This window comes from Alligator mississippiensis, chromosome 4, assembly GCF_030867095.1.
Source record: "Alligator mississippiensis isolate rAllMis1 chromosome 4, rAllMis1, whole genome shotgun sequence".
In the NCBI taxonomy this organism is placed as follows: Eukaryota; Metazoa; Chordata; order Crocodylia; family Alligatoridae; genus Alligator; species Alligator mississippiensis.
In genome coordinates this window covers 216,299,890-216,325,137 of record NC_081827.1, presented here as the reverse complement: position 1 = coordinate 216,325,137, position 25,248 = coordinate 216,299,890, and the positions used below count along the sequence as shown (strand labels likewise).

The 25,248-nt window shown below is 40.7% G+C and overlaps 1 protein-coding gene across 8 annotated transcripts in view; it reads right to left on the bottom strand.

Annotated features, from left to right (window-relative positions):
• The window catches only part of LOC102563113 (sodium channel protein type 2 subunit alpha), a 221,913-nt gene that overhangs the window by 41,831 nt on the left and 154,834 nt on the right, over window positions 1–25,248 (bottom strand). For all 8 annotated transcript variants that reach the window (XM_019480418.2, XM_019480420.2, XM_059727318.1 and 5 more), the window contains 4 exons: window positions 20,581–20,698; window positions 12,215–12,369; window positions 10,296–10,469; window positions 2,619–2,741 (listed from right to left, as the gene is read on the bottom strand). In XM_019480418.2, the coding sequence (XP_019335963.1) occupies window positions 2,619–2,741; window positions 10,296–10,469; window positions 12,215–12,369; window positions 20,581–20,698 (570 nt within the window). The remainder of the gene's footprint in view (window positions 1–2,618; window positions 2,742–10,295; window positions 10,470–12,214; window positions 12,370–20,580; window positions 20,699–25,248) is intronic.

Below are 25,248 nucleotides of genomic sequence, written 5' to 3'. Positions count from 1 at the left end.
CATTTTTTCTCACCTAACTGAAGATTTAATGATTTTGGGGAAAGGCAAGTAGAGTTGGACCATGACGGTATTTAGGCAAAGGGAGACACTTACATGCTTATCCTGCAGATGGAAACATATAAGAAATCTAGGCAATTTAGCAGTTCTGTGACTGCTACATGGGGTGGAATAAGATTACATTTAGATGCTTAAAAGCCATGTAAAAACAAGTTAGGGATCTTAAAGACAAAATAAGATCATGTTCATTTTCACAAAAAGAAAATCAAGGAAGCATGCACATCTTGCCCACACCTCCTAAAGCTTCCACATGATTTCTTGTGTAACCTGATAGCACTGTTCCAGTTCTCATTCTGGCACATCATCACTCAGTTCTCTGCTCAGAACGATAACACACTTGGTCAAAAAAAAAAAAAATGTTATCCATTGTTTTTTGCTTCCCCCCGCTAAAATACAAGAGAGATCCTTCAGAGAATCCTTGAAGGGCATGAGTTTCTACTTTTATTGACTTATGTTCACTTTAAGAAGCCTGTACTTTAATGGTAACACAGCCCAGGTATTCTTAGAATACTGCAGGAAAGAGTAAGACTGGTAGGAATTTGATTTTTTCTTCACTTATGAACTGGGTTGTATTTTTTCTTTATTCAGAAAAAGTCCCCAAGATATACCAGAAATCATGCATTAACAAACTACTTTATGTGCTTCTGATGCACTTTTTTTTTCTGTCAGTCCTCATCTCAGGGCCAGAATCCTGAACATTAGTCCATGTCACTATAGAAACATAGCAAGGCAGTACAGAGTGAAGTTAGGTTTATATCCCTCTCAGAATTTTGTTGAGAACAAGATGACAACAGTTACTGAAAAATAAAAGCAGACCAAATAAGAAGCATTTTGCATGGCACTAAATGGAGGTGCCTGCAAGAAACCTTGAAAGAAAAATAGTAAGTAAAGAAAAATACTAATCATATCTAATTTTTGTGAGTGAAAATTGCGCAGTCACTCCATTTGTGTAATAAAAAGATCTGCATATCTTAAATTTAGGCATATTTGATAAATGGCTTCTATTGTGGTCAGCATACTTTAATTACTGTGATTAACTACCTAAGAAAAAAAAAGAATAATTGTTGTCTTTTCTTTGCTACGGATTTCATTTGACAGCCAACAGGAGTTGACAATGCTTCTAATTCTGTTTAAGGAGTTAAGAGGATCTTAGTCAGTACCACTGAGAGACAAATTTTGCAGAAAACTACAGTGACAGCCCAATGAATCCCAGCTGAAATCACTCCAGGATCATAGAGCAACCAGGATAGCAGAGGCAGTAGTAGACAGCTTATGTCTGAGTCCAGCAGATGGTGAGAACTGAATTAGTCCCAGGGCAGCTGATGATCTAGCTGAGCAATTCCCCCCACACTTCTCCCAGACTAAGAGCATATGCAACATGGAAAAAGCTGGGAAGTGAGCGGTGTGCATGGCAGGGCTGGGATGGGAATAGGTCATGAAAGCTGGTATTTGGATCCATAAACAAGGTATTGTACACTGGACCCACACATAGGCTGGCAGGTTCTTTGAAGATTCAGAGCTGGACCTCACAGGCATCTCAGTCTGAGTGGGCGGGAAATGCTCTGGGATGAGCTATTGACTCTCTTTGGTAGTTAGTCACCAGAAATAATTCTTATAAAATTGGGTAAAAATTATTTCAAATTTTGTGAGGTGGCACTAGAAAATTTTAGCTAAGTCCAGTACTTTTCATGGGGATGACTGAAAAGTGGTTTGACTCGATGAAACTGAGGATATGTCAGGAACCTGCCAGACTTTCATAAATTGACAAATCCAGAAGACATGAACCTTTGGGAATGGGAAGGCTTAGTAATTACACATGAACAGACCATATTTGGTATCTGGGGCATTCAGGTGTGATGGAGAACAACATCTCTGACCAGGGCACAGATAACTCTTTGGCTAACAGTAGAAAGGGAACTATTAATTATCTGCTATGAAGCTGGAGGCAGGGGGAGGACAGAAGCACACAAGCTAATCGTTGATGTCTCCTTTTGGCTGGGTACTTTTTTCTTTAAACCAGGTCCCCTTAGAGAAACTGGTCCCCTTGGAATTGGAGCACTTAAAGTAGACTCAAAAGGAGGTACCCTTTAAGAAACGAGGGACAGAGTTTCTCAAAGGAGCTGGGTGCCCAATGTGTATAACGTGAAGATACTACACACTTTCCCCAGCCCCTGAATAAGTAAAGAGCACTGGGGACCCAGAGTGGGTTGGTATCTATTTGTAGAGGTGTGGGGAAGAGGTAGGGAAGACTGATAGCAATCCTTCATTTGGTAGAGAATGGTAAAGAAGAAATTTATGACCTGGACTGTATGAGTGCTTGCTGGTCATTCCCAAGCGTGTTAATAAAACTGCGGCGTTAATGCATCTTGTCTTTCTGTGGAAAAATAGCTAGGACTTCAATTAACAAATGAGCACAGGTAAAGCACATAATTTATATGCTTAAACGCAGTATAATAGAACATAGTAGTGTAAGTTTCAATAATAGATGTTCAGTACATCATTTCTATACTGTTATATAATTTATTGTGCTTTGCATGCATTACTCTTTCCGTTTTTCTTACCCTCATTCCTTCAAATCGTGATAAAGCTCGTAAAGGTCTCAAGGCTCTTAGTGTTCTAAGTGATTTAATTGGACCAAGTTCTGAGTAGCCCAACGCATTAGCTGTTAAACTAATCAAAGAAACCTACAGGGGGGAAAAAACACAAAAAAGAAATATTTTTATGCATCTATATTTTAGGTTGGCTGAAAAACTCATCAAACTTAGACCTGAACCCTGATAGAACCTAAGCCCCTGTTGCTTGTTGCTGAATGCAATGTAAGATTTAGTTGTCTCTCAGAATTTGTCATTGTATGAAGTACAAAACAATATAAAGTATTAGGAAAAACAGAAGTCTCAAAACATTTTAGGAAACATGCATGCAACTGGTTTTCACCATATTCAGCCAAATATAATGTTTAATGAGACCAAGCCAGCAACATTATCATGTGAACGGTGTTATAGTCTGAAATCATTTTTTTTCTGTAAAAACACGTTACATATTGATATAATGGATAACATTGTTGAAATTTTTACATGGCATTTTATAAACATATTGCCATAGAAACTAAATCTTATCTTATTGCTGAATGTCCAAAAATAAGATGGAATATCATTTTCTTTGGTACAAGAAAGATTAAATGTGTTCTATTCATAAATCATTCGGGAAATGGTACTGTATTCAAATTTTATTATTAAAGTACTGTAGGTGTGACAAAATATGACACGTAACTTTGAGTTTGTTAATTTATTTTCTGGGAAACCATAAGATTCAAAATAGGACATAATTAAAGTAATTATTTGTTTCTTAATCAGGTGAGATAGATTCAAGGAGTGGTCTCTATGAGAGAGAAAGGTCACTGATACAGAGAAATATAGACTTCTTGATAAACTAGGCATGAGGCGGGAGCGGGGATAGAATTGTGGGGGACATTTTTAGCAGTAACAACATTTTTGGACTAGACACTTTCCCATTCTGCAGGCCAGTGGTCATACATCAAGGAACACAAAACGTAGGATATAGTAATCTCCACTGGGAAAAATTGACTGAAAAAAAGGACTTGGGAATTGTGGTAGCAGAGCTGTTACCAATGCCACAGTGTAAGGACTAATTTGATAATACAGTGTTTTTTTTAATCTAGGTGACATAAGATCACTGGATGCTGAAGCAATACAAATTTAGATTGGAAAAGGTACAATTTTTATTTTTATTCATATTTTTAATAGTAAAACTAATCAACTATGGGACAATTTATCAAGGGATATGGTGGATTTTCTATCATGGGAAATTTTAAAATTGAGATTAGAAGTTTAAATTACTTCGATTAAATTTACATTCTACTAATAAGGGTAGAAAATAACTTTGTTGGTATCAGATAAGAAATGAGAATTACAAAGTGAGAAATTCTTCATTCCATCTCATGACATCTATAGCACTGAGGTAAAGCATCAGACAGCAAGGAAGGGACAGCAGAAGAAAATGTTCCAAAGCCAAGAGGAAAAGACCATATGACATTAGGGCTGCGAGTGCTTTTTTAATAGAAGAGCTAATGTTATTGTCAGTTCAAGGACAATTATGCTTTCTTCTTATTTTGTACATAAGCAGGCTTCTTGGCCTTTCAGCTTTTCTAAGTGTACTCTCCATCTTGTAACAATGTCATCTGTTAATAGCACTACATGTTCCAGTGCAAACTGAAGAATCAATTACAACAAGGCTCATTTTGTTCAAAAGTGAGCAGAATCGGTACAGTACTGTTTATTTTTGGATCAAAATGAGTGAAATTTCATTTGTGAGCATATCATCTACTGAGTCAGTTTAGTGTATGTTCTTGTAATGTTAACTTACAGTCAAGTATTACGTACCCACAGTAAAGCATGATGTCAATGCATACAACACAGGCCCATGTGAATACTGTCATTCTTGTGGGTTTAGCAAGTGTGAAAGTAACTCTCCTAAACTCAGAATGCCCCTGCAGTGCATCAGGCACCAGAGTCATATTCAAGTTTTGAGACAAGATATTTCACTAGAATTTTGCATCGGCTTCCTTTTCCACTATCCACTCCTTGTAGTGTCAGACTACTAATGAGGAGTTTATACTGTATGCGGACACACGAGAACTTTTTCAGAATCATGGAAAAAATACTTATGTCCCTTTCCTTCAGCTGTCTCAGAATACAAATTGTAAATATGCATAATCACTCATGGAAAGCATTGGAATATTTATTTATAGGACACAGGGAGAATTGGGCTCTTCCTTACCAAAACTGTTCAAATGGCAAAAAGTATTTGAGATCATTTAAGAGACTTGCCTCCTGAACTAGGCCTCCAGATTAGACCAGTGTTTTCCAGTGAGGGGCTTGAGACTGAGATGGGTGAGCACTAGGACCCAGTCACCTCTGCTACTTCTCCCTGCTACTTGGCTGGATCTCATGATTAAATTCATTATTAAAATTTATCAACACTTACGTTTGTGAATATTTAATTTTGGTGGGACTGACTCTTTGAACCTTGCTTGGTTCCCAAACAGCACTTGGGGTCAATATGCAGGAAGCAAAAATACAAGTGAAGAAAGAGCAATAATGGATTACTTCTGAATTATCTTTGTAAAGATTCTGCTTATTGTTGGAAGTGAGGAAAAATCATGCAGCAGATAAAATAGTTCCATAATGAGCCTAAACAGAGAAGGAAGGTCAAAAGAAGTGCTGTTTGCATCTTCCCTTCCAAAAAACACTGAAAAGCCTATTATTCACAATAAAGAAATGATTGTGTTTGAACTGCTGCTGCTGAGAAGCACAGATTTTCTTTGCAGAATTCCAGAGATGGTATGCCTTCAATGTCTATGCAGAAATAAGGACAGTTGTAAGTGTCATAAAACAGAATATACACATGGAAGATTCAAAGTGCATAAGTGACTTTGGAGTGCAAATCCTATTGATCAGGGTTCCTAAGACCCCTACGTAGGTTTACAGACCTTTTTCATTTGATCATGGGGCAATAGTAAAATATAAATTTTACTACTTGTAAAAATAGGCTAATTTGACAAGAGCCTGGGTGCTCATGCTCAACCCCTGGCCTTGGGCCAGATCTGGCCCATGATATTATGTCATCTAGTATTATGTTATGTGTCAGCTCTCCATGGATTCATGGGGACCCCTGGGTACCTGATCCCAGCGCACAGGGTGAGATGAAGGCAGTGCCAGGCCCCAAAAACTAATCCTGGTATGGGGAGCCAGGAGAGAATGATGCCAGGCCCTTGGGGTCCAATCCTGGAGTGCTGAAGTGCAGAGAGAAAAGCCAGGACCCCAGGGCCCAATCCTTGCATGTGGAGGTGGTGCTGGGCCCTAGGGCCTCATCCTGGTGCTGGGGAAAGGGAGAGAGCAGTGCCAGGCCTTGGAGCCTGATCCTGGCCCATGAGGCTTTATCCAGCTCATGGTTCAGTCCCATGCTACTCATCTGGCCCATGGAGGCAAAAGCCTGGGCACCAGCGGGCCCAACTATTTCTAGAGGAAAGACTGTAGTAAAAAGCCAAGTGAAAATTGAGAGAATTTTAGTTCCCAATTAAAAACCACAAATATATTCTAAGTTGTTCTGCAACCTTATCTACCTTGAATATGACAAAATCAACATAAGGATTACTGTAGAAAAATGGACTGGAATGAAGTGCAACATTTAAATACAGGTTTGGTTAGTCAATAAAAAATGGTATGCTATTAGGGAACATATTAGTGATTTTTTAAACCATTTTCTAATGAAAAGCACTTTCCTCATCATACTTATAACTAACATGAGTTATATAGGAATATATAGGAATATAGACTCCTACTGCCAGGCCCTTCTCCCCCGGGGAGATGAAGGGTAGACCACGGTCTCCCTCCAGGACAAGGGAGGACCCGGGAACCTCCCATACTGTCCAGTCACGGGGTTGGACTAAGGTGGTCAAGGACCCCAAGGCTCGCCGCACCAAGGCCCCTGCTGAGGTACCAACCTCTTGCAGCCCCAGCAGAGCCTGCTGAGTTGCCAGCTTCTGCAGGCAACACAGGCTCAACTGTAGCTACCGCCCCTGCTCTCCCTAAGCAGAAACACAAAGTGTTTGTCGTGGGAGACTCCATCCTGAGGGGGACGGAGGGGGCAATCTGCCACCCCGATCCCTTGGCCCAGGAAGTCTGCTGCTTCCCGGAGCCCATATCCAAGACATTACAGAGAAGATCCCTAAACTCCTCCAGCCCACTGACCACTACCTTATGCTCCTCATCCATGTGGGCACCAATGACATGGCTTGGAACCCTCCCAGCTGGGTCATGAGGTGCTACAGGGATTTGGGAGCGGGGCTTAAGGGGTTGGGGGCGCAGGTGGTGTTTTCCTCGATTCTTCTGGTTTCAGGCTACGGGCTGAGGAGGGAGAGGAGGATACAGATAGTGAACCAAAGGCTGCGGCGCTAGTGTCATCGGGAAGGCTTCAGCTTCCATGACCACAGTCCGCTCTTTGGTGAGAGAGGCAGTGAGCTGCTGGGAAGGGACGGCCTCCACCTCTCTCCGCTGGGGAGGAGGCTCTTCTCAGCCAGACTGGCTGACCTGATCCACCAGGCTTTAAACTAAGCCTGCCGGGGGATGGGGGGACTACCGCCACTGCTGGCCTGCTGTGCAACCCTTGCAAAGCCATCCGGCCAAGCCACTTAAGGGAGCCCACCCCTGCCCCAGCCCAAGAGCAAGCTGTGAGCAAGGCAAGGGCCCCCAAGGGGACACTTGTGTGCCTGTACACCAATGCCAGGAGCTTGGGGAATAAACAGGAGGAACTTGTCCTTCTGCTCAACACAAATAATTATGATGTCATAGGGATAACGGAGACCTGGTGGGATTCCACCCATGACTGGACCATGGGTATAGAAGGCTATACCCTCTACAGGAGGGATCGAGTGGACAAAAGGGGCGGAGGTGTAGCTCTCTACGTCAAGGAGAACTATCCCTACAACCTGACATTGGCACCCGGGGTAAACAACTAGAGACCCTCTGGTTTAAAATCCGTGGGGAACACGGCACAGGAGATACAATGGTGGGAGTCTACTACAGACCTCCCTCCCATAATCAAGAGACTGACCAGGAGTTTGCCAGGGAATTGGCTGAGGCTGCATGTTCCCAGTCCATGGTTGTCATAGGGGACTTCAACTACCCAGACATCTCAAGGGAAGAGTGCTCAACCAAATCCGAACTGTTGCAAAGCTTCCTCACATGCGTGGATGAGCTCTATCTGACAAGAAGTGTATGGGCCAACAAGAGGCAAAGCGTTGCTTGACCTGGTACTGGCAACCAGGCATGACCTAATCAGCAACTTAACAATCGAAGGGAAGCTGGGTGACAGCAACCAGGAACTGATCACCTTTACCATCCGCCGAAAAACTGTCAAGTCAGTCAGCGGTACAGAGGTCCTCAACTTCAGGAGGTCTGACTTTGACAAGGTCAGGAGACTTGTTGGTGAAGCCCTAAGGGACCACGACCCCAAAAGGAGGGGAGTCCAGGAAGAGTGCTCACTCCTCAAGGGAGCGATCCTAGATGAACAAGCTAAGGCTATTCCGTCTCGGAGGAAAGGCAGCAAGAGGGCACAGCAGCCCCCTTGGCTCTCTAGGGAACTGGCAGTCCTCCTGTGTCTAAAAAGACAGACCTACAAAGCATGGAGGACAGGATCCACCTCCAAGGAGGAATACTCTGCACTGGTCCGGACCAGGGAACAAATCAGGAAAGCCAAGGCTGCCATGGAACTCCAACTGGCCACAAGTATCAAGGACAATAAAAAGTCCTTTTTTAGATATGTGGGGAGCCGGAGGAAAAGCAAGGGCAACCTTGGACCCCTGCTAAACCAAAAGGGGGGAACTGACGACTGACACCCAGGAAAAAGCCAACTTGCTAAATGGGTACTTTGTGTCAGTCTTTCACAAGTCCCATGGAACAACCCTGCCCATTACGGGAGAGGAAGGCCTAAGCGAGGGTGGTTCCTTGCCCTTCATCAATGCTGACCTTGTGAAGGAACAGTTTGAGAGGCTGGACACCTTCAAGTCAGCCAGCCCTGACAATTTACACCCCAGAGTACTCAAGAAGCTGGCTGGCATCGTAGCTCAACCCCTGGCACAGATCTTCAAGAGCTCCTGGTGCTCTGGTGAAGTGCTTGATGATTGGAAGGAAGCCAATGTGGTACCTATCTTCAAGAAAGGGAGGAAAGTGGATCCGGCAAACTACAGGCCCATCAGCCTGACCTCTATCCTGGGGAAGGTCTTAGAAAAAATCATCAAGGAGGCCATCCTTAATGGACTGGCAGATGGCAACACCCTGAGGGACAGCCAGCACAGGTTTGTTGCAGGTAGGTCATAACTTGATCAATCTCATTTCCATTTACGACCAGGTGACCTATCACCTGGACAAGGGGGAAGAGATTGATGTCATATATCTTGACTTTAAAAAAGCCTTTGATCTGGTATCCCATGATCACCTTTTGGCAAAACTGGCCAACTGCGGCCTTGGGTCCACCACGAACCACTGGCTGGGGAATTAGCTCTGAGGTTGGACCCAGAGGGTGGTGGGTGATGGAAGTCAATCGTCATGGTGCCCTGTGACCAGTGGGGTCCCTCAAGGTTCTGTCCTTGGACCTATTTTGTTCAACCTCTTCATTAATGATGTGGACATTAGAGTCAAAATCAGACTGGCCAAGTTTGCCAATGATACCAAACTTTGGGGTAAGGCATCCACACCTGAGGACAGGGGGGTAAATCCAGTCTGACCTTCACAGGCTCAGTAAATGGGTGGATGAGAACCTGAGGGTGTTTAACACCGAAAAATGCAAGGTTCTCCACCTTGAGAGGAAAAACCTGCAGCATGCTTATAGGCTCGGCAGCCATGCTACACTGACTAGCACTACAGACGAGAGTGACTTGGGGGTCAGGATTGACCACAAGAAGAATGAGACCCTGCACTGTGATGCTGCAGCCAGTAAAGTGAGTAAAATGCTGGCTTGAATCCATAGATGCTTCTCAAGCAAATCCCGGGACGTCATTCTCCCCTTGTACTCGGCCTTGGTGAGGCTGCAGCTGGAGTACTGCATCCAGTTTTGGGCTCCACAATTCAAAAAGAATGTGGAGAAGCTTGAGAGAGTGCAGAGGAGAGCCACACGCATGATCTGAGGTCAGGAAAACAGACCTTACAATGACAGGCTGAGGGCTATGGGACTCTTCAGCCTGGAAAAGCGCAGGCTCAGGGGTGATCTGATGGCTGCCTATAAGTTTATAAGGGGTGTTCATTAGGACCTGGGGGAACATTTGTTCACCAGAGTGCCCCAAGGGATTACAAGGTCGAATGGTTATAAACTCCTGAAAGACCATTTCAGGCTGGACATAAGGAAGAACCTCTTTACTGTCCAAGCCCCCAAGGTCTGGAATAGTCTGCCGCCGGAGGTGGTTCAAGCACCTACTTTGAACGCCTTCAAGGGAAACCTGGATGTTTTTCTTGCTGGGATCCTATGACCCCAGCTGACTTCCTGCCCCTGAGGCAGGGGGCTGGACTCAATGATCTTATGAGGTCCCTTCCAGCCCTAATGTCTATGAAATCTATGAAATATTAGTGATTTTTAACGAAAAGCACTTTCCTCATCATACTTATAACTAACATGAGTTATTCCTTACTATAAAAGCAGAAGTCAGTTACTTAGAAGATACATACATCAACGATCAGGAAGTCCAGCCAGCACCAGGCATTAGTGAAATACACTTGAAAGCCATAGGCCACCCATTTTAGGACCATTTCTAGAATAAAGATGTAAGTGAAGACTTTGTCAGCATATTCCAGTATAGTCTTAATAGTCTTGCGCTGTTCAATATATATATCTTCAAAAGCCTGTGAACAATAAATGTATTCAGTTAAGTTTTTATAAGCTTTTGCAAGTTATAAGGTAGGCTGTCTGGACTCCAGAAGAAAAGGAAAAGGGTAAAAACTTTACTTTTCTATTCTGTTTCTTTTCTAAAGTTGGTGTTTAGTATAGCATAGATTACAAGTAAATTCTGGAGATGTAAAGTTTTGTTGAACAATGTTGGGAGTAATCTATGGCTGATAAGAAGCTTGGTCAACTGTCATACAGAAAAAAAAAAACCACTCACTCAGGCCAATTCACAGTTTAACAACACAATGTCTGGATGCCAATATTGAGAGGTCAAAACTTAGATAACTAGTGTATGTGGTACGATGGAACATGATATACTGGCCCAATGCTAATTCAAATATCTCTAGTTTTCAGATATCAGCTCAAACAATTTATAGTTATAAGAAATATTAGCAGATACCTGTTTCTACATGTCCCTTTTTCAAAACAAGTAGGCTTAGAGTGTCAAACTAAAAAATGTATAGTCCCTTGCAGGGTTTTGGCACAAACCTAAACTATCTTTTAAAAAATGTGTTTGGAGAATTGTGCCTCACCAGCTGCAGCATGTAGATGTGTGAAAAATAAATGTAGAATGTTTGATTGATAGTGAAAACTCAAGTACTATCTGTTCAAAGAAATTAGAACAACTGTGTCTCAGTAATTTGTCTTACGAATGCAGATAGGAAGGTCACTGCTAAAATGTGAATAACATTTACCCTTATCATTAAAAACTACCACTTATACAAATATACCTTGTTATATAACAAGCGCCATCCTACATGAATCCAGCAGCTCAGTACTGGATTTAATTAACTGGCAAACAGAAAGTTAATACTCCTTCTCATTTAATCTATGTCCTGTTACTTAACCTTACATGAGTGCTCATGAAATCTTGAGATGCTGCATTAGCAACATGAATTCCAAATTTTCATGAGTCATGTCCTAGGACACCAGCTCCCAATCTCTGGTACATGTACCAACAGTGGTACACAGACAACCTGTCAGTGGTACTTAAGGTTGTATTGTTTTAAATTGGTGGTGCACAATCTGTCAGAGCTCAGGAACTGCTGTCCTAGGAGAAAAGCTGGAAGTAAAAGTCTGTAGTAGAGTGTCTGGAAGTTCATAGCGATCCAAACTTTAGGGTCTTTCCACTGTTGAGAGATTTCTTTTTAAGTCTGCAAGCATTGGCCATAAAATTGTTGTTCCTGTTGCAGTCTTGCTAACTTAATCACCAATTAATTCTGTTGCCTGTCACTCTTTCATTCCAATCGAACGAATACCTCTCATAAATGGAAACATTCCTCCTAATGTTTGGATTTTACAAGTCCTATTCTTCTCAGCTATTTCTTATACTTTTACCCCCTCCAAATCTCAGTCAAACTTTTTATTTTACCTGCCTCGTACTAGTTTGACAAAATATCCTTGACTATTGATGCTGCTTCTTCTACAGCAAGGATATCAAACTCTTCAGGCCTTGCAGGCCTGGGATTGGTCTACAAACTGAATCAGGCCCAGAGACTGGCCTTGCATGCTGGATCCCGTGCACAGGTAGCGTGTACTTTGGACCAGTTCCAAGCACTGCATACAGTGCTCACCCCAGACCAACATTCCAAAAATGTGAAACTTTTATTTTATTAAAGAAACACTTAAAATTATATGAACTGAAAAAATGGAACATACTGTCCTCCTCAGAAACAATATGCATCTTACCCATTTCACTTACCAGAGCACCACTGCTGAGAAGAATCATGAAAACAATAAAGCTTTCAAACCAGCTGTGTTCTACTATCCTGTAACAGGTTCTTCTAAAGTTCCACCACACTTTTGTCTTCCCGCTTTCTACATTGATTTGGCAGCACTTGAACCGTCGTACACAGCCTAAGAATAAGGAGAATAAATTATTACAAATCAACATGGGATAAAATTTTGGGTATTCTGAAACAGTAAACCAGTATTTCATTAATTCTTCAGCCATTAAAATTAACAAGTATTACACTAAGATGCCTCTCTCTTTTGTGAACTGGGATAAAACCCCTTCACCTTTGTCATGAGTTCACACAGTTCATAGATTCATAGATGTTAGGGTCAGAAGGGACCCCAACAGAACATTGAGTCCGACCCCCTGCTTAGGCAGGAAAGAGTGCTGGGTTCAGATGACCCCAGCCAGACACCTATCTAACCTCCTCCTGAAGACCCCCAGGTAGGGGAGAGCACCACCTCCCTTGGGAGCCCATTCTAGATTTTGGCCACTCTAACTGTGAAGAAGTTCCTCCTAATGTCCAGTCTAAATCTGCTCTCTGTTAGCTTGTGGCCATTATTTCTTGTAACCCCCAGAGGCGCCTTGGTGAGTAGAGCCTCACCAATTCCCTTCTGTCCCCCAAGATGAATTTATAGGCAGCCACAAGGTCACCTCTCAACCTTTGCTTGTGGAAGCTGAAGAGGTCCAGGTGCCCTAGTCTCTCCTCATAGGGCTTGGCCTGCAAGCCCTTAACCATATGAGTGGCCTTCCTCTGGACCCTCTGGGAGAAGAGCTATCAGAAAATTCACACAAATAAATTGATTAGATACACACAAAACTACCATATTATCCTGAATCCAAGATAACCTTGAATTTAAAATGACCCCCTAATAATCAGATTCTATACATGAAAAATGTATAAATTTGTTATAATTTCCTATGTATAGAATCCATTTATTCAAGGGTCACTTTTTTTGCCCCCTCCCACTTTCTTCATCAGGGAAAGCAGTGGCAGGGGGGCAGAAGGTAAGGGGGCACATGACAGAGGAGGCAGGGCTGCAAGCAGTAGGTAGTTTGAACCTTGCCCCTTGCATCCGCACATCTTGTCCCCTGTTGCCTGTCCCTCACAACACTTGCCCCACTCTGCTGCCTGCCCCCCCATCCCTCTCCACTCCCTGTCTTCCTCCTACCTGCCCTCTTCCAGTCACTTACCCTTGTGCCAGCTCTGGCATGGCTCCAGCCCTGTTCACACCCATGGCATGGAGAACGTGCTTCCCCCAACCTTAGCCCCAGCTTGGTAGCAGCTGCAGTGGTGGTAGCCCCAGGCCAAACTCCAAAGGCTGAGGATAGGGGAGGGTAGGCATCAACTATGGCTCTAGCCCTGATCCTGAGTCAGGGTTAGGTCTGGAGCTGGGCCAGAGCCAAAGCCAGAACTGGAGTTCAGGTACCTTCCTCCCTACTGCCTCATATTCAAATCTAAGATAACGAGCTGTTTTTCCCCTCAAGTTAAATGTGAGGAGGGGTGGGACTTGTCTTGGATTCAGATTAATACGGTAAATCATAAATCTGAACTGCATAAAAAAGGAAAAATCTCAGCTGCATAAAAAGGAAATCTACCGGTCACATTTAAATTAATTTTAGAATGCTCACACCTAAAATTTCTCTCCCATAAAAAAATAGTTTAAAGAGAGACCTTTAATTAAATTGAATATAAGTGAAGTTTGAGTCATTTTAAATACTAACTAAGACAATTTCAGTGGAATGGGCCAACCTACTTTGTACTTGCTTCAATGGAGCACATATCTATGGCTTTAATATAGTTTTTATGGAATAAAAGTCCTTCCGAAAAATTCTGAGTTGGAGATGAAAGCAACAAATACTCAGTTTTGTAAAATGTGTTTTAAATACTAGTTTTTGTGAATAGTTTATTAATATCTCACTGACCAATTACTCTGCCTTAGTGTCAAATTTCCTTAATGCAACTTTGCCTCGTTCTCTTACCGCCCCCTCCATACATCCTATCAAATATCATTTTTCACTTCTGTGTAGCCCAATGTTCCTCCTTTATCAACTCCGTTGATTCTCTAGTCACACCCCTGAGCTCCACTGACTCTCCAACTCTTGACTCCTTTATCTATGTATTTCATTGGCACCTACCTCCTACACTAACTCTCATCTTGTACCTGCTTCACTTAATGTCTATTGAACAAATCCAGGGATCATGTGCACTTTCTATGCCACACATTTACCTCCTTCTCCTTCAGTATTAACACTCTGGGCAAAACAACCAGATTATTTTTCTTGTTTAAAAGCTTCATGCTCACAACCAATAATGCTCTCCCTCAAGCCCTTGGATCTCAATTTCCCCCTAAAGCCTTCTCACAATACCATACCCCTGCTATTCTAATATCTGTGATCCTCCAGACCTGCTTATCCTCCAGCTCCAACCCTTAACTACTTCTACCATTGATACTCTTCATAGGTGGCTACTTTCTTTATGGAGAAGGGAAGCCATGTGAAAGTGGAGAGAGATGGAGACTAGACATATCATATTTTGTAAATTATCTTCAAAGAAGTCAGTGGTGCCCTGTGTAGACAGATAAATGAGCAGTTTGAGAAATTAGTTGGGGAAGCTGAAAAGGCAGATGCAATTGCAAACCTAGGAGTATATTAAATTACAGAAGTGGAGACCTTTAGCTAAGATGATAATAGAATACAAGGAGATAATGAGTTGGACAAAAAGTCATGGGATTTTTGCTAGAAATGATCCATGATGAGATAGCAGCAGCAGAGGAAGTAGCTGCTGGAAGTGGGCCAGGGCTGGGGTTTTGCAAGGCAGATCTTGTGAAAGAACAAAAGGGAAGGAGAGCCCAGGAGAGGAGAGAATAAAGTATGTCTAAATCCCATTTAGGGGAAAAAAGGCTCATTTTTGTATTTTGGTCATTACAAACATACTAGGGTGAGTTGAATGAGAAAAGAAGCTGCTAATCGAAACAAAATGATCCAGAAATATATTTTTCATTCTGCTGCATAGCAGCTTATCATATTCATCAATGAAGTAAAGGGGAAAGCTTAAGTAAAGTCTTTAATACCATAGTAGAATAATAAATACAGATAGAAATCTGTTCCTCCCTCTCATGTAATATAGCAGAAGCTTTGTAACCTAAAGAAATATGTGGGAACCAACCTAATAGGCACCTTCCTAACAAATGATGACATTGCAGAAAAGTGTGTGCTTTGTAAGTCTTCATCACATTATTTTTTTCCTGCCATAGACATAGAGAATGCTATGAATAGTTTCTTGAGGCTACACTTGTCTTTTAAAATGTAAGCTATTCCGGGCAGAGACTGCTTTGAACAACAAGCACAGTGTAAGCATTTAAATTATACGTATATGCTTTCTTGCTATGGAGGGGAAAGAGGGCAAGTGGATTCCAGCACTAGGAACATTTGGGTGGGAGGAGAGTACTGGGGCAAGAGGATGACAGTTTTCGTATTGGGAGGATCTACTGTCTCCCTCTTTCTGGACTTTTTGGGTGCCTACACACGAGCAGCTAGGCTGCTCTGACGTGCTGAAATTACAGCGTGTTGGAGCAGACTCAATTAATTGAGTTTGCTGGAGAGTGATAATTACCATGCTCCAGCAGATTCGAGTGTCTCATGTATCAGCATCCCTAGCCTTAAAAATGGTGGTGGGGGTGTTTTAACTAAAGCTTGTTCAATGAGCTTTAGTTAAAGCACCTCTACTGCCATTTTTAGCCTGGGGATACTGATACAGGAGACGCTTTAGGCACTTTAATCAGAGTGACTCTCAGAAAGCCGCTCTAATTAAAGCACCCCTTTATAAATACGTATATAAATGCCCCTCGATTCCTTCAATTTATTCAGAATACTGCTGCTGAAAACATGTCTGCCCTTTCAATATACGTCTGCTGACTGTTGTGATCCTAACTACCAACACTTTGTTCTCATCTTTAAGGTTCTTTATATCTTTCCTACAGCATACAATTTTGGATTTATTTCTTAGCATTTCCTTTCACTGCCTGCTCTCCACTAAAAGCAAGAGTTTTGCCTGTAACTTCTCCCCTTTCAACTCTTGAATTTTCTTCCATGTGACCCCTAAACATAGAATACTAATCCCACTTTACAAGGATCTCACATTCTTCTCATTCTAAAGATCTGCTTCCTCCATGAGGCCCACACAGATACTAACCACCATTAGCCTTAGGTTAGGCAATTTTCTCTAATGCAAAATTACCCGAATTAAGAGAGAGAGAGAGAAAAATCTCCAGAGTTAAACTAGCTGTCACATAAGTCAGTGGGCACTGATAGATGTGCAGCTATTCACTTTAGCTTATGGTGTTTCACACAAAGCACCATGACTTACAGTGACTTTCCTCTGACACAACAGATGTTTGGTGTTTGATCAGGGATTGGGGGGAAGAGGAAATCAAGCTCCACTTTGGAGCTGATCCAGTAAAGAGAGGCTGCATATCTGCTGCCTCTGTCCCCTAGCCCCACCTCCGACAGCTTTGGTGCTGTCTGCACAATAGGAGGAGGAGGGGGCAGGGAGAGAGCTCTGGTCTGGGGTTTGCCCAGCCTGTGCTGGCGGGGGACTCCCATCTACCTGCTCTGCCCACCAGTGTAGGCTGGGCAAACCCCAGACTGGAGCTCCTTCCCTTCCTCCACCCCCTTCCCATCCTGCAGACAGCACTGAGAGTGGGGCTGGGCTGCATCAGCCCAGGTCTGCTTTGTGACAGAGCACCTTTGGTGCCTATCACTTTAAGGGCTTTGAGTGGCAGCAGGGCAGCCAGCAGGTGCAGGCCAGGCCTGATGATGAGGTCACATGACCTGATGAGGGGCATGTGATTGGAGGAGACAGGAGACAGCTGTACAGACTCCATTTTAGCTCTGGCACTCAGGGCTGAGACAGCCGTCTGCTGCTGGTAGCTGGCACAACAACGTTCAGCTGAGCGGCTGCTCAGGAACACCTTGAAAGTAAGGGCAGGAGCTATGCATTGGTAGGAGGCTTCTGGTCCTGGGTATGGCTTGAAACTGCACCCTGCTGGGGCTGCCTGTGGTGGGGTAGCTCCCCACAAATGCCTGGCCAGTTGCCTTCCCAGTGAAAGACGGCTAGGGGCACCTTATAACGCCTGCTCCCACTACTCAGTGGGTCATAGAACAGACAGGGGGCCAGGCACGCTTAAGGAGAAGTACCTGGGACCCTGGGGGTATATGACCCCAAGCCCCAGGAAGTGGGCACAGAGTTGGCCCTAGTGAGGGGGTAGAGAGTGGCTCCATGAAGAGGGGCAGGAATGAGTAGAGTAGTAAAAGCCAAGTGCTTGGAGATGGGCTTGTGGCTAAAGTCAGCCTAGTGTTAGGCATACAGACCGTCACCCATAGAGTAGGCTGCATGAGGCACCTGAAGGGCTGTGGGGGGATCACCCAGAGTGTAAGTAGGTAAGCCTGATGCCAAAAGGCCGCTCAAAGGAGAGGGCAGATTGAGAGTGGCCCAGTGAAGGGCGGTGTGAAAGAGGCTCTGTGAGAGGGGGCGGAGTGAATGAGGCCTTGTGAGAGGGGGTAGTGCGAATGAGTAGATTGTGAGAGGCCCAGCAAGGGGCAGAGTTTGGCCTGGATTCTGGCCGGAGCAACTATAATTTGGATGCCATCTGTGAGGCATGGGGCATGGTAAGGGAAGGTCAGAGTTATGTGTAAACCCCTTGGCATCAGGACATTAAAAAAGGGCGCTTATTACATCATTTATATCCCAACAAGCTGCAGCAGGTGAGACTGGGCAGACTCCCCTAGATGGAGGGGCAGCCAGTATGGTGACCAGCCACAAGTAGGCGCCTTTGTCACATGCTTGTGTGCAGGGACAAACACAAGTTAATGAAGGTGCTCCACCTGGAGCACCTTCATCTAAACCCTCATTAAATGAGGGTTAATTTGTCATGCAATCAGGCACTTTTAAAGTGCTCTGAAGCTGTACACTTCTGTCAGTCCATGAATGTAGAGTGCTTTTCAAGAAGCCAATCACATGACAGATATCCCTTCTGTCAGCAACCAGTGTGTCTCACCTTATTTGTACTTGTCTTTTAGATTGCAAGCTCTTCAGGACAAGAGTCTTTGCTCTGAATGCTTTAAATAATAAGCATGACATCAGCATTTAAATTATAGATAACAGATAAACAATAAATAATAAAAATTGAAAGTTTACAATACCAAACTAAAGGAAAGAGTACTGCACAGGATTTAATGACTATAGTATAATTCAATCTACAATTATAAGTCTTACGTATATAATATGTGATATATAAGATAACACAATTTACAATTATATATGTGAAACATTATATTACACTACTCACAATTATAATTATCCTGTACACAGGGTGATAGATTTATATCTTTCTTACTACTTTTTTTCAAAGAAAGGAGTAAGAAAGCATACTAATTTCCCAAATGAGTAAAATGAGGGGAAAATATCACCCACTCCAATATATAATCCAATTAGAAGATAAGTGAACTTTTTTTTTTTTTTTTTTTGAGATGCAGCTTTGCAAGAGAACCCCAAATAGAGTTATTCCAACCTTGGAGAGTTCCTGATCTCATTATGGGGCCTCAAGGATTTACACAACCGACTTTCAGTCTCTAGAATCACCCAAGAGCCTCCACAGCTAACTGACTAATAGCACTCTCATTCCTTTGAAAAGATTTATCAAACATAAACATAACAAAGAATCTGAACACATTTAATAAGACTCAGAGGTATCATCTTCATTCTCTTGGGAGTGTCATTATATCTCCATAGTGATACATTACACAAAGGCTATAGTACATTTCATCAGCTCTGATAAAAATACTATAGTGTTCACCTTTTACTGGAGTGACCAAGAGGATATACTTTCCAGTTTTAAGTTGGGCATAAGGCAGGGTAGGTGGCACCTTAAAGAATACCTGTTAGGTTACATCCCTGACAGAAATGCACAATCATGCATTGCTTTTAAATAATATGGAAATGTTTATAAAAGAAAATGAAATTGCAGAAAGATTGAAGGGTTTTCATATGTCATGAAGAACTTTAAAAGTGTTGCAAAACATGAGCCATATTCTATAATTCTTTTTTTTCTTGTGAGCGGGCTGACTGACGAAAGAGCTCATCTGAGCCAACAGTGGCTTTAAAATTGAGCTTTAAAATATTTAAGTTCTTGATATGAAAGTTTATTTAAATTTTGTAGAGAAGTCAAAGTACAAAAACTTCCCAAAATGAAGCAATGAAAAATATTCATCAGAAATGCTTTTGAAAATTCTAGAAAACTGCGGCCAGGATGTACGAATTGTGTCTTGTTGATCATGTTTAGTATGCTACTAACCACAGTGTAAAATCAGCACATACACAAATAAAATGTCTAAAATCTTGTTTTGGCATCTCAAAGTTATGGAATGCTCACATTTCCAAAATTTAGTCTAATAAGGCTTATTGGCTTAAATTTTTTTTCATCACCCGAACTACAATATTTTAGGCAACTTAATGTCCTGTTAAACTAGGTTTTTATAAAATATACATAATTCTGAGAGTTGCAAAGAAAATGTCATAAATGATTAAGCAATATGTTTTTTATATATATTCCTTGCATTTTTTTTTCAAATGTTCATAATGGACCAAGTTGATGGGCCAGGACTTTCCATAAACTTCATTTCTACCTAACAAATGAAAATATGTGCCTGGGCTGCTAAAAATATTCTGGAGTCAATAAAAGAATGAAAATATAGTAATAAAAATGGGAAGCACAAATTAGAAGGAGGGTAAAATTATGGAATAATATACATTTTAGTTATAATTTAATGTACTTTGAGATTTCATTAGGCCTCAAAAGTATACAGAGACCCTCAGAAATCAGCGGGACTCAAATAAAGGACATCAATATGTGCAGGAAAACTCCTTTGAAAGAATGCTGTGTTAGAGATTGATCTTGCTGGCTTTATACATAAGACTAATTTAATTAAATCAGGAACTACACGTGTGAGTAATGGTTTGCAGGACAGGGTCTCTTGTTTGTTAAATAATATTAAATCTTAAGCTTTTAATCCTTGAAAGATAATGTACATATGCCAACTTTATGCATGTTGAAGAATCACAATGGGCATTTCCAGTGTGTAAAATAAAATAGGCCTCTACATTTGGGCAAGATCAGAACCTTTTATTGCACCAACAAGCACACCTTCTCAAAGCTCTCTCCTTCTGGGAGAGGTGTCTATGACCCCTTGAAACCCAACCTATTTTAAGTACTGCCCATGTACATAGTGGCCAGTACTAATGTGAACTGATAAACCAAATATTTTTTTCATACCTTCTGTAAAACAGGCTTTTGGTTCTGATGTTTGTTCTGGTTCAGCCTCTGCTTTTTCTTCTCCAGCAGGAACAAGATCAATTGTACTTCCTTCAGAGGAACTTGAAATGTTTAACTTCTGTAAATAAAATCCCACAATAATGGTCTCAGTTTTAAACAAGATATTAATTTTGAACTGCAATTAATATTAAGCATGCAACAATGTGCTCAGAGAATAACAAACAGCAAGTATTAGTGGCTAACTCACCACTCCTGAAGTATGTATATGCTGAATCTCCATATTGCATATGTGAGAATGGGTTATTTTACTTATGGGTTTTTTAAATGTTTGGAGTAAAATTAGTAAGGAGTTAGTGTTACTCAAATTATGATTTTTATTACATAGGTTTCCTGATATGTATTTTATTTATTTGCAATTGTGTCTCATTTGGAATAAATAGTGCAATTCCACTTTAAGTCAATACAACTCACTGGGTGCATCTACATGAAATGCTAACTGCACTGTACCCTAATAACACTTCGCAGAAGCATGCCAGGCAAAACCCATGCTAATACACTACTGCGCAATAGTATTAGGTTACTGCACAGTTAGTGTCTGTAAAAATCCACGTGCCAGCACCGATGTGCACTAGCACCAGTTACTGCTCATTGATTTAGTACTAGGTTATTTAGTACTTAATGCACAGAGCATTAATGAATGTGTAGATGCACCCCCTCAGTATCCTACAACTGATTCCAACTTTCATTATGAGACTCTTCAACCTGAACATGTGAAATCCTGAAGAAAGACTATTTCAAATTGACAGCCATCAAGATAAAATTATAAATCCAGTATATATTTTTTAAAGATTTATTTTTAATCAGCTGCCATTTTTAAAGAAAGATACAAAATTACATAGATAATTTTTCTTCAACATTTTAACCCATACCCAAGGTAGCTATCTAGTTTTACATATCTGACAGAAAATTTATAAGTGGGATAGAATTACTATTGATTTGCCCATCATATAGATACATATATTATGCCAATTTTGCTTTAGCTACAATATAAATGAGAACAAAATAGTAAAAGCAGCACCATATTCCTCAGTGTAAACTATATTTTGGGCATGCCGACATAACTTAGCCACTAAGATGAACTACTTCAAAAATACTGAAATGAAGTTCAATAATATTATATGACTGCTTTATAGATGTATTGAACTATAACTCAAATTATGCTGTGAATGGCATATCCATTTTCCTGTTATGACCAGACCAACAGAAAGCTGCACAGAAAGATTTGTATGAGTAGAAAAATATAAAATGACAAATCTCTGTTTAAAACTCTTCTTAAACTGCAATCATCATTGACACATGAACACATATTATATTTCATAAAAAATACTGGTAGACTTCTGAAATTTCAGAAAAAGAAAAAAGCCTGGTAACTCCACTTCAATGGCAATTATTTTGCATTCTCTGTTGACAATGCACATATGTATCATACTGTGCATTCAGAAACTACCTTTTACTCTGGTACACATACCTATCCTGTCAACACATTTGTAATAAAATATTTATTTTCTTAGAACATTTAAATGATCTCAATGATGGTAGTTCTAAAGAAAACTCATATTCAGACATACGTGAATTTATTTGGCTGTCCTGTAATCACAGCAAGACAACATATGCAGTACAATCAGAGTCTTCATCCTCCAGATTTTAAAGCAGCATTGCTTTATACAGTTAACTTTAGGTAAGTATGAGTACCAAATTAAATTGCAGTAGTTTTAATTACTGCATTCTCTGACCTGTCACAATGTTATTACCGTGTACTGTACAACATCAGTAATGGCTTCACTGATACAGAGCCAAATGTAGGGGAGGAATGATGTAAGCACATTTGTACAACATAGACTCAATTGCGTGAAAATGATACTAACAATCATATCTAAAACACACTTGCAACATTAAGAGATACTTTCTGTATCCTGCTGCTTTCAGCAGATGAGTTAGAGACACTATTCCAATAAGTCTTTTTTAATTTAAAAAGAGAAAGGACAAATTCTGTAGCGAACAGTACAGAAATAATTTTCTTAATATAATTGAATCAGTTATTTCCTTATTCACTATTTTTATAATCAGACTATGTGGAGTACTGCCTCCAAATTATAAATAGGTTGATACATGCCAATTTTAAATTTCACAAAAAGCATTACTTCAAAAATATTTCAAGTAAATTCAGTCCACAGTACCAATAAAATATTTTTGCTGACTCTATGGAAACTGAAGAAAATGCTCACTTTCTGCATTACACAATTTTCTTAGGACTTTGCTTTCATCATTCCATCATGGATAACATTTATATAGCAAAATGCTGCAGCAATGACAGGCTAAACAAAACATGTGAACTGGATTATAAAACAAATCAAGCTGTCAAAAGCAAAGGATCAAATTTTTAAAAAGAAAAACATAAAAAGACCCATAAAAACAACATGATATTTTGGATAACCATATTATATCAATGAGCAAAAAGTTATTATAACAAAAAAAAAGCCTCTTTTCGCTGAAACTGAGCTGTTCATTAAGCAACTCTGGTAGACACTGCTGAATTCAAGGCTGGGGACTATGGATCTAAAGTTTCAGCTCAGTAAAAGATGAGCAGTCACAAAAATATCTCAGCATCAGTGTTCATATGATATGTATTTAACTTTAACATATAGTAGATAACTGTAGAAATTATTTTATATTTATTGTGTTACATTATATTTACAAAGTACTGTATAAGAGTTTTCCTTGTAATATAGATCTAAGTAAAAGCACAATGTGGTACAGTTCTCCAACCACCTCTAACACCAGTTGCAAGTCCAGAACTAGGTGAAGGCAAAGCCCAGAAATGTCAGGACATCTACATTTTGTTCACTCTGGTTGTACTTGTATGGGACACCAAACAAAATGATCATCTCTAAGGTGCCTACCTGCAACTGCTGGGATGAAACATTATCTTTATTTATAGTTTTGAATATATACACAATAAATATTTTATTTATAAATATATATATAAATATGTATTGCCTTACATTTATGACCTGCACAAGAATTTAATTTATCCCCTCCAAGGTAAGTTGGATAAAACACTCTGCCCCAACTTATTCCATTGCCTCTGTAAAAACTTCTTAAAAAGGCAGGACATCATTTTGTCATGACAATTCTTTAGATGATAGTCAGAACCCCAATGCCATTAAGAGTACTCAAAAGACACGTGAGAATCTTCCTACACCCAATGTAAGTGATGCAGGATTGTACAAAAGTCCAGATGAGCAGACGTGTTACTTGCAGAAGGAGTACTTCAGTTTCCATCAACTGACAGCAAGTTGCATTCTACCACCATTATGATGAATATTAATGAGGATAAAACTTAAATAATAGTTGGGTAAAACCTTTAAGTATTTCCACTAGATTTTCTGCGTGTTACATCTTTTGACCTAATACCTTCTATTTTTCTAACTTCTATATGTTTGTTTGCAATCTTAACTCTGAATCTCAAGTATTTCTTTTTTGTTCTAATTTCTACATTGTGATAATAGTGCTTTTCCATTCTGACAGTGGTCAGCAGGCTTTTTAGGATGTAGGCTCGAGTAACCCAGTTTGGACCAGAGGTGGCTAGGTCTAGGTCCTAACCTCTGCTGCCACTTTTCCCTGTGGCGGCACAGGGAGAGGGCCCACAGCTTCCACTTCTCCCTGCGGTGGCATGGAAAAGTGACTACTGCCAATGCCCCCTGCTGCTAGAGCCCCATGTCTGTCAGCTGGATCCAATGGCTCTGCAGGCCATAGGTTGCCAACCTCTGAATTTCTATATATTTATTTTACACCTTATACTCCATGTAAAATTTTATGTTTGGGATTATGTTTATGTCTGCCTATTTGAATAATCTACTGGACTAAGTTCACAGGAACATACTTAATCAATGAAGAACAAAGTTATTATGGATGTTATGATGGAGTTAACAGCTCCTGATTTTTCAAACATCCACATTCCCTACTCTGTGTGCTATTGCTTTCAATGGGACTATCTAAATGCATACTATTAAGCAGATGGGAGATATCTGCAGGGTTGGGATCTTTAGTGCCAAGATTTGAGGGAAAAACTGTAACCTAACCTTAAAACTTAAAATGAACTAAAGGAATAGTCAACAGTTTCTAACAAAAGTTCAACCTAACACATTTTAGCATCCATACAATTGAGTTCATTATCAAAGTAACACTTTTAATTACAAGACAGTTGGATGTTTGGTTTAACTTACTAATGAATTAAAAAAGTCAAGAGATAGATCATCTCTGTAAATTTAAAAAATGATCCTCTGATAGCGTCTTTTAACCTTAAAAATTATCACTTTATAATCCAAATTAAAAACATCTATATAACATGCAGCTCATATCACTGAAGTGCTATACAAGAAATACCAGAATGATGTAACGAGGAGAGACAGAATCATGTTGGGGTTGCCCCCTGAACATGCTGTGATGTAGGTCACATGACTGCTTACAGAGCAGCTGTGCATGTATCTATTGTACTGCAATGGATGGGGAAGGAATATACTGTAGCTGATTAGCATGCAGGCCAGTCAATATTTATTTAAAAAGTGATCACATATGTATGATTTGTTTAGGTAACCTGTGTAAAAG